The sequence below is a fragment of the Triticum aestivum genome, chromosome 7B, assembly GCF_018294505.1.
Source record: "Triticum aestivum cultivar Chinese Spring chromosome 7B, IWGSC CS RefSeq v2.1, whole genome shotgun sequence".
Classification (NCBI taxonomy): Eukaryota; Viridiplantae; Streptophyta; class Magnoliopsida; order Poales; family Poaceae; genus Triticum; species Triticum aestivum.
Genome location: NC_057813.1, coordinates 656445757 through 656455931, shown reverse-complemented (window position 1 = coordinate 656455931; position 10175 = coordinate 656445757). Strand labels below are relative to the sequence as shown.

Genomic DNA, 10175 nt, shown 5'->3' with positions numbered 1-10175 from the left:
CCTCCGTTTCTAATTATAAGTCTTTTTAGAGATTCTAATAAAAGACTACATACATCGCAAAATAAGTGAATATATATTTTAAAATATGTCTATATACATCCATATGTAGTTTATATCGAAATCTCAAAGGAATTGTATATTTAGGGAGCGTTCGGAATCCCTCCACTCCCGAGTCAGCTCGCGGAGCCGGCGGAGCTGCAGGCTGAAAAGGTGGAGCTGGGATATACGCGCTCCGCAGATCCGCGGAGCTGGCGGAAGGCCGAACAGGCCCTTAGAAACGGTGGGAGTAGTATTTTCTGAAAGTCAAACCTTGTTTGATCAAACCAACGTCCCACCACCACAGTATATATCCAGCATGCATCACACACGGCCTCCTGCGTGCTTCCTGTGGTCCACGACGAGACGACGAGTCCTTGTGACACCACAGCTCACGGCGACACAGCCACAACCACAATGGCGGCGGCGAGGGTGCTCCTGCCGGCCTACGCCGCTCTCGTCATCCTCTTCCTCGTCCTGCCCTCCAGCGCCGCCTCCGGCACCGCCGATGGGTCGGAGGAGTGGGGATACGTGGAAGTCCGACCGAGTAAGAAAATTATTTCCCGGTCGATCAGTACTACTGTACATATATACATCTTCTTCTAGCTCATGGTGGCGTGGTTCTGCAGAGGCGCACATGTTCTGGTGGCTCTACCGTAGCCCCCACCGCGTGGACAACGGCAGGGCGCCATGGCCGACCGTGCTGTGGCTGCAGGGCGGCCCGGTGAGTAGCTTGCTACTTGCTAGCACCAATCAATCAAGCAATCCATGGAGTATCTTCCATACTGATTCAATATGGCATGCGTGCATTGCAGGGCGCGTCGGGGACGGGCTACGGCAACTTCATGGAGATCGGGCCGCTGGACGCGGACCTCAAGCCCCGCGTCACCACCTGGCTCAACAAGGCCGACCTCCTCTTCGTCGTAAGTACTCTCTTCTTCTTCCTCCTCCTCGCGTGCAGCCGGGCAATGGCAATGGCCGGTTGATCTCTGATGCTGAGATGGGCCGTGCAGGACAACCCCGTGGGCACGGGGTTCAGCTTCGTGGAGGGCGGCAACCGGAGCCTGATGGCGCGCACGGACGCCCAGGCGGCGGGCGACCTGACGGCGCTACTCATCGAGCTCTACCGCCACAAGACGCGGCTGCAGGGGAGCCCGCTCTACATCGTGGCCGAGTCCTACGGCGGCAAGTTCGCCGTCACCACTGCCCTCGCCGCGCTCAAGGCCATCCGCCAAGGACGCCTCAACGCCAAGCTTGGAGGTACAGCCAATACCTTAGCAAATCCATTAATTAATAATTAATGAGCTAGTAGCATGCATGCATCTAATAATATCCATTAATATATTTTCGGTGTATATTAATTGTTGTACGTACTACGAACCATGCAGGTGTGGCCCTCGGTGATAGCTGGATTTCACCCGAGGACTCCGTGGTAAGTCTGAGTAATGACTAATGAGATAGCTGTGCTTGCAAAAATCGATCGAGTAACCAATTAACAGAATTACTACTATATATTTACTGGATTCTTGTGGATTGGTTTACTCTTTACTGGATGCAGTTGTCGTGGGGCCCATTGCTGTACCAGCTGTCCCGCATCGACGAGAAGGGACTGCAGCAATGCGACAGGTTAAAACCTCACATTCCAATTCTGCATCGGCGATCATGCATGTTTTTTCAAGAGTACACCAATAGCATACCATATTTAGGACCATGCATGTTCAAAACCTTACGTACTTTTGACCTCTACTTATAACTTACTTACGCAGCCTGGCGCAGCAGATCAAGGCGCAGCTCAAGGCGAAGCAGTACGCGGCGGCGGAGACGTCGTGGGAGAGGCTGGAGTCTGTCGTCCACCAGCAGAGCAACAACGTCGTGCGCATCCTATTCCTTTCCTGGCCAGCTATCTCTTCTTCATCCCTCCCTCGTAGCACAGCACCTGCTTTCTGTTCTAACTTTTGATACATCGTGGGGCTCAATCGTGTGGGTGTGGCATGCAGAACTTCTACAACATCCTCAAGGACAACTCGCCGAGGGACGCGGCGGCCGTGAGAAAGGTGGGGTACGCGAGCTACCTGAGCTCCAGGGCGACGAGGGAAGGCGGCCTCGACGGCCTCATGAACGCCGAGGTCAAGGCCAAGCTCGGCGTCGTCCCCCAAAACTTCACCTGGGGAGAGCAGTCGGGCGACGTGTTCGAGGCCCTCAAAGCCGACTTCATGAATCCTAGAATCCACGAGGTCGTGATTGATTGATTGATTCATCGTTTATACTATAATTTCGTTGCAGCTAATTGCAACTAATGGTTCAATTCATTAACCTGGTGTGAGTGATGTTGGACGTATGCAGGTTGACGAGCTCCTGAAACTTGGCGTGGAGGTGACCATCTACAGCGGACAGGTACATATGGGTGTAGCAAAAATCCACCATCTCTCTTCTGTCCGAGTACATCACTACCTCTGTAACCAAAATATAAGACGCTTTTGCAGTTCAATTTGAACTGTAAAAACATCTTATATTTTGTAATGAGATCCAACTAATCAACGTCTTGTTCTTGCAGCTCGATCTCATCTGCGCAACCAAGGGAACACTCGACTGGGTCGAGAAGCTCAAGTAAGTGCCGCAACTCACCTGGTGCAGAATACACTTATGTGTGCGTCTGTCTGTGTGTGTGTGTTGAACAAGTGAATTTAACTGTTGATGTATGTGTATCTGTTGTCAGGTGGGAAGGCCTGAAGAAGTTCACGGACGCGCCCAGGAAGCCGGTCTACTGCAAGGGGGGTGAGGCCGCGGCTGGCACCCAGGCCTTCGTCAAGTCGTACAAGAACCTGAAATTCTACTGGATACTCGGATCTGGGCACATGGTAATCATCACAAACTTGCACTTAATCATTCATCAAATAATTAAGCACCTTATGGGGTCAGGCAGGTGTGCTGTTATATATGCTGCCAGTTGAATTTCCATGGTGGCTGAAATATAATGCTCGACCCTCTCCTCTGACAGGTACCCATCGACAACCCTTGCCCTGCACTCGAGATGCTGGGTGACATTACGCAGTCTCCTGCTCGGTAGAAACAAGACGTAGTAGTAGAAGAAGACGACGACGACACACCACCCAGCCTGACACCAACAGAAGAAAGGATTTCTTTTTTTCCTTTTTCTTTTAACAGTTAAATGAATAGAGAGACATCTGTTTGACCTTATACCAAACAGTACCGGTGCTGTGGTGCAGCTGTGTTACTTTTCGGTGAGAGGGTATATAAATATAATCAAAAATCAAGACTTATTGCATACAGTCCGCGCAGTGGAGACCTGACGGCCATAATCACTGTTTCTCTAACAGGTCATTGCGCTTGATTGTTTCATTTCGGTTTTATCTGCGTTGCTTTGGGTATTAATAACGTTATGATTTTTTTTTTACGTTCATATATTGTGTTGGGTGCTGATAGGGACGGTATTTGTTCTGAGTGGAGAGTGGGTTTGTTTGGTGCGTGATTGTGGTGTCTTTACACATTTCGGAGTCGGTGTCAGCCAGTGGTCATTGTGCGAGCCCCTTGTAAGCTCCTATTCGATACTGAAACTTTGAAACTCCTGTTATAACATTCAGATGAGCTGCCCCACGAAATTCCCGCTAGCTCAACTCGGCTCCCTGGTTCACTCGCTCGATTAGTATAATGTTTTCACTTGCTCCACTTATAATTTTTTCACTTGCTCTGCTGTTATCTTATAAAAAGCCAAGGAAGTGAGAGAGGGGACCACCAAACATAGGTGTGTGCCATTGGCCGGCTATATTTTCTTTTAAAGTTCGTTAAATCAAAAGATGCTCACTAATTTTTTTAAAAAACATTGCAAATTAAAACCATGAATTTCACAAATATGTTCAAAATTTTAAAAATTTCTTGGATTTCGAAAAATATTCACAAATTTTAAATAAAATTTCAAATTTCAGAAATGTTTGTCAGCTTAAAAATTATTCATGAATTTTAGAAAATGTTTACAATTATTTTTAATGTTCACAAATTGTAGTAAATGTTCATGACATAAAATGTGAAAATAAAATAAATGTTCGGCGGAAACAAGCATAACCGCTGCTGGAGACCATTCGTCTGGTTGGAAACAAGCATAGGGAAGTGTTCAAAAAAGAAACAAGCATAGGGAAAGAAGAAGAAAACGAACAGGCGTGGTCGGCAGGATTCGAACCTGCGCGGGCAAAGCCCACATGATTTCTAGTCATGCCCGATAACCACTCCGGCACGACCACTTGCATGCGTATTCTCTGGCAGTCCCCTACATAACGTAGTCTTCTTTCCTCGTACAATTATGAAGTACATAAACCGTTTGAACCAGAACGCTAGCAATTAAGCCATGTTTCCATGTTCACTGCGATCAATCAACCACATTATATACTCTCAGTCACAAATGTACAGTGGCCAAACAACATCAACTCCTAATTTCACCGTTAGACACTCATCACTCACAAGTAAGATCAGCCCCTAGTTTCCTTGCCCATCTAACATATAAAAGCTGCTAGAGTACCCGCCCATTCAGCGCCATCGCGATTTCAAAACGATCCTGCACGCACGCTTCGCCTCGCTGGCGTCGTAACAGTAATTTTCATTGACCTGGTAAGTATCCGACCGCTCGTTTTCTTGTACGCCCCGTAATCGGCCCATGAGCAGCTGACGAGTGGGTCACGTTTTGGGGTGTGGCAGCCTTACAGCGACGCATGGATGGTGCGTGCTTCTGTGGATGAAAAGCAGGGGCAGGTCGCTCGTGGGCTGTGGCCAATCGATCGTGGACTGTCAAGGCGTTTTTTACTGTCCTCGTTCGCACCCGGCGGCGGCGCCTCCGCTTCAGCCGCATCGGGCCCATTTGTCGGTCTCCTGGGTGCCCGGCTCAGAGAGAGCAGCGAGCGAGCGGGCGGCCTGGGCGAGCGGGCACGAGAGAAAAGAAAAAGGGAAGCCGCATCTAGAGAAAAGAGTAAAAGCAGCCAGACCTAGCCCGCGCCCCGCAGCCGCCTCCTCTCTCTCTTGCCGCCGCCGCCTCCACCTCCTCTCCTGCTGCCGCCGCCGCCTCAGCCTCGGCCGGGCCGTGCTCTGCCGTCGCCCGTCGGCCTTGATCCGGCCTCGCAGGAGGAGCTCGCCCTCGAGGAGGACTCGACAGGAGGAGGGGAGCAGTGCCTCTTCTCCTCCCATTCGCTTCTCTCCTCCCCACGTTCTAGATCGGGCACAAGTCACCACCATACAAGAGCATGGGTTGCATGATCTTCATGGTGGGCGTGGTGGAGCAAGGAGGGAGGAGGATAGCGATGGGGGAAGGAGAAGCAAGGTTGGAGCTCTGAGTGGATGAGTGGTCGTCCGTTGCGCGCCGGCCGTCATCCCCGTCCCCAATCTGGGCTGCCTATGTATGACCTCGTCATTTGCCTCCCCCAATCTTTTTTTGATTTCTTGATCTATGTCAACTTGTGCAGATGTGAGAAAGAAGAGGATATTTCTCTCTCTCTCTTCTCTCTCTTACACACACACAATCACGTATGTTCCTGTGTTATCCTTGGATGCAAACACTTCTTTTGTTATACACATCGGCCTATGTTTGCACTGCTCTTGAACACAGAACATCCGGTGGCGCTGCTGGGTAATAAATTTATTTGATCATTCTCCAACTGTTTTTTATGGTATCAAACTATTGCATAACATACTGATTTGCTCTCACCTAAATTAACATAGATGGTTCAGGTGACTTATCCTGTTTGTCTTCGCACGAATAAATCAATAATCCTATAGTATTCTTGTTCAGTGATATTAATTACAATTTGCACTGCTCAATTTTTTTACAATTTGCAAGAGGAGAGATAAATGTGATGCACCGGCTTCTCTAATAATAGGTGCTCACTTGTTTCTAAATAATTGATCCCACCGTTTTATTATTATTCATAACTGATAGTTGTAGGTTTTACTGTTGTTCTCTGCAAAATCAGCGTGAGTGCTTGATGTTACCTCCATCAGCTGATGAGGCGAGGCTGCTGCTGCTGAAAAATGGTGCTGCTACCGGAGGCAGTGGAGAGGCATTCCGTGGACCAACTATGGTGTGGTTCAGATGTAAGATTCAGTACATCTGATGTTTGAATCTTCTTCAAAACCCAACATATCAGTTTTTGGCTTTGAATATGGAACTTCTGTTCACATGAATACATGTTGTTTATTTCCTATAAGTGTGCTTTGTTATCCATTGCAATTTACGCCATGGAGTCTCTAATATTTGTTTAATTCGAGTTTTCAGATTTAGAAATCTTTTCTGTTTTGCTCTGTGATGAGCTCTCAATTTTTTTTTTTGTTGATTACTGGCGGTGTCATTTTAGCTAGATCGTTCCACGGAGGTCTCATTCGAACCGACGTTGTGGTTTATCCTCTTTCAACTATTAGTATTTGCTTAAAAGAAAGATCAAGAAAAGGCTACTTTTAATTGGAATAATTATGCGAGAAGACATGGTCAACTTACTCCACCACAGACTCATTTTTTGGGTGTGAAGTATAAAATAAAGATCCAAATAGCAGTAGGGTGAAGATGAGAAATATCACCAAAACAATGGAGGGAAGTAAGGATGCCTCATAGGCATGTTTTCACTGATGATAGAACAGAATAATTATCCAGGTAATATAGGTTTGTAGAGCAGCAGTGGTTTACGCATATGAAGATGGCTGCAGTGTGTTGATTGAACATTACAACTTCAATGTTATGTTATTATGTGCTCACCATATTTATCATTCTGTTTTTCAGAGTCCAAGGAGTGGAAACTATAACCTTGTCAAATTCTACACATAGCCATTATGACGACACATTTATGCGATAGGTTAGTAACACACATACCTTTTGTCTTGGACCATTCTCGTGTTGCAGATTTTTTGTTGAAGGTTGTGTTTGGATTAGCTTTCCTATTCGAAATACAATATAATTTGTATTGCCGAGGTGTTTGTGGATTCCATCGATAGAGCAATTTATTTATTCATCATTGTGATTGTTTCTGTACCATGTTCATTGTGCATAGTTCATTTTATTGGTGATGCCAAAGACTCATACCATGCATGTGTGTTTTACTTACTTGTTACCATTACCTCCATTTGTGAGTGCATAGATTGTCAATATTTAAGTTGATACACTAAAGACGGAGATGTGGAAAGCTTGCCACGGAGGCACACAGGCTTGCTGATTCTGTTTTGGATTTGTCCTTGAGGGGAGGCCGAAGCAAACTTCAACAGGCATCAGGTGTGCATCCTCTATTTGTTGTGTTTGTCCCCCTAACTATTTGTCTCCCTAACAGACCTTGAGCTTTGTACATTTTGGTACATATAGTTAGTTACTTAGTTTACTTGCAGTTGACGATGGTCAGATCACATACATGCTTGGTTTTACTCAACTTAGTAGCTTCCATTCAGTAGGCAGTCAGAACTAATTTGTGAAAATTAGACCAAAGGAAAGTCTGCCTTCCTTTTTTGTGCACATAAATACTTCTGGTTACAATATGTGACCAAATTAAGTAAACTTATACGATATATTTCTTCATTGTTCCGCTTACGGAAACTGAACTGCTGTTGTGTTAATATATTATATTCATCTTTAAAGGCCTTGTGGTCGGTTGCCATTGTTGTGCAGTAATTTCTCGCCGAAACACTGGTCCAAATTTATGATTGGTTTCGCTGGCGCTGCATGTAAGTGAGATCTACTTATTGTTCTATTGGCTTTGCTCCGATGAGTTCTTCCCCATATACCTCTTTGATGATTTTGCCACCATATGGTCGACCTGGTCTTATCAAGGTTTATCATGGTTTTCGTGGTAGTGTGACTGGCTCACAGTACATAATTGTCTGCCTTCTCCACCAAATGTATGTGTTATGATATTCTGTAAGGCTAGGCACACCCTAGGTTGTTTAATGCTTTTGATCTAGCTTGTTATGAGATAATTAAACAATCGTGTTTATTTGCTCACGAGCAAGATGATGATTTCAAGCCAATGACTATTTGCCCCTTTTAGAGTTTCTGCCATTTAATTGTGTTGTTGTTTCCCTTAATAGAATATTTGCTAATGGTTAGACTACCTTGCGATTATTATTCCTATGGGCAAACAAATATATGATTATTAATATTGCATAGCTTGAACAAAAGCACATGACCTGTCTTCTGCATTGGTGGCTAAAATTGAGATACTTATGCTTGTTGATGCCTTCCCTTTTGTAGTAAAATCCATGCTTCCAGCGTATGTAGACGCCTCTGGCGCCGAACTGAAGAGACGAGGAAGAAAGGGGATACACAAGCTCGCTGGATCCACTCGCTGCCGCTTCATATTCAGCTCTTCACGGGCCACGACTGTCGCTATTCATGGGCCGGGCTAAATAACATATGGGCCATTGAAATACTTATCTCCATATACGCAGAACAGAAAGGTCTTTCTTTCTTTTTTTCCTTTTGTTACTCACAAGAAAAGGTGTTTCTTTTCCTTTACGTAAAAAAACAAACATTTGCAAGGCACGGTTCTGTTTTTCCATTTAGTATTACATTTACTTCAATTCCTCTTACAGAAACCAGTATTCATTTATTCAAAGAGCATCGTTATTTCATATTTGTGAGATAACTAAAAAGGTTATTTATCTTTCTGCGAGACATTGGCCATCCTACATAACTTAGTGCATCATTTCCAACCTAATGTACTTACTACATATAATATATGAGCTATTCTTTTCGAACAACAATATATTAACGCACACTCTTAACCGATTGGCTCACACTCTTACAACAATATTCGATTTCCTGCTTCGTTTCCTTTCTCCTCACTGCACTATCCCTCTTCAATCTCAGATAAAAAATCTCACAATGGAAGACATGGACATTGGCATCGTCTGTGACGACGGTTCCCCAGGATCAGCAGCATCAAGGACAGCGACGCCTGCGCCCAATGTAATCTTCTAATCACCAGTTGTAGTTCATTCATTGGTCTTTATAAACTTGGCTTTCAGTTTTGCTCCATCGCCGGCTTATTTGCCTTGCTTCTGTATTCTTGGAAGAGTGAATAAAAGATACATGCATAATGAAATATAGGTAGCTAGGTTTGTGGAAATTGGTCTTCCAGAACTCATCCTGATTGTTTTGAATGAGGTGAAGTTGTAGTAATCATATTTATTTCCTGGACAATATTTTTCTCATGTGTTGCATTCTGGAAAGGGTGTCTTTGGTCAGTCTTTTGTTCTTTCATTGTTTCAATTGTGTAACTCTACACTGTTGGGGAACGTAGTAATTTCAAAAAAATTCCTACGTACACGCAAGATCATGGTGATGGCATAGCAACGAGAGGGGAGCGTGTTGTCCACGTACCCTCGTAGACCGTAAGCGGAAGCGTTAGCACAACGCGGTTGATGTAGTCGTACGTCTTCACGATCCGACCGATCCAAGCACCGAACGTACGACACCTCCGAGTTCAGCACACGTTCAGCTCGATGACGATCCCCGGGCTCCGATCCAGCAAAGCTTCGGGGATGAGTTCCGTTAGCACGACGACATGGTGATGATGATGATGCTCTACCGGCACAGGGCTTCGCCTAAACTCCGCGACGATATGAGCGAGGTGGAATATGGTGGAGGGGGGCACCGCACACGGCTAAGGAACGATCCGTAGATCAACTTGTGTCTATGGGGTGCCCCCCGCCCCCGTATATAAAGGAGCCAGGGGGAGGAGGCGGCCGGCCAAGGAAGGCGCGCCAAGGGGGGAGTCCTACTCCCACCGGGAGTAGGACTCCCTTCTTTCCTAGTTGGACTAGGAGAAGGGGGGAAAGAGGAGGAAGAGGGGAGGGGCACGCGGCCCCCTCCTGCCTCCTTCCCTCTTCTCCCTCGAGGCCCATGTAGGCCCAATAACCCCCCGGGGGGTTCCGGTAACCTCCCGGTACTCCGGTAAAATGCCGATTTCACCCGGAACGATTCCGATGTCCAAATATAGGCTTCCAATATATCGATCTTTATGTCTCGACCATTTTGAGACTCCTCGTTATTTCCGTGATCACATCCGGGACTCCAAACAAACTTCGGTACATCAAAACTTATAAACTCATAATAAAACTGTCATTGTAACGTTAAGCGTGCGGACCCTACGGGTTCAAGA

At 46.0% G+C, this 10175-nt stretch overlaps 1 protein-coding gene, 1 long non-coding RNA gene and 1 other non-coding gene across 6 annotated transcripts; 2 read left to right on the top strand and 1 right to left on the bottom strand.

The window, feature by feature from the left end:
• The first annotated feature begins 363 nt into the window (after window positions 1-363).
• Window positions 364-3103, top strand: LOC123158385 (serine carboxypeptidase-like 51). Its single transcript, XM_044576400.1, has 12 exons — window positions 364-583; window positions 666-760; window positions 852-959; window positions 1050-1296; window positions 1425-1468; window positions 1595-1662; window positions 1803-1908; window positions 2034-2270; window positions 2380-2430; window positions 2591-2643; window positions 2753-2894; window positions 3035-3103. The coding sequence occupies exons 1-12, from the start codon at window positions 454-456 to the stop codon at window positions 3101-3103; spliced, it is 1350 nt and encodes a 449-aa protein (XP_044432335.1). The 5' UTR covers window positions 364-453.
• Window positions 3104-4210: 1107 nt separating this feature from the next.
• Window positions 4211-4292, bottom strand: TRNAS-AGA (transfer RNA serine (anticodon AGA)). Its single transcript has one exon. It is a non-coding gene; the product is annotated as a tRNA-Ser (tRNA).
• An 806-nt stretch (window positions 4293-5098) lies between these two features.
• Window positions 5099-9215, top strand: LOC123159980 (uncharacterized). 4 transcript variants are annotated; one of them, XR_006479949.1, is made up of 7 exons: window positions 5099-5435; window positions 6009-6129; window positions 6809-6881; window positions 7164-7294; window positions 7682-7737; window positions 8264-8469; window positions 8882-9215. It is a non-coding gene; the product is annotated as an uncharacterized lncRNA (long non-coding RNA). The 4 variants fall into 4 exon arrangements; XR_006479947.1 differs by lacking the exon at window positions 8882-9215 and having other exon boundaries at window positions 5238-5435; window positions 8264-8472; XR_006479948.1 differs by lacking the exon at window positions 8882-9215 and having other exon boundaries at window positions 5409-5435; window positions 5981-6129; window positions 8264-8472.
• Window positions 9216-10175: the final 960 nt, after the last annotated feature.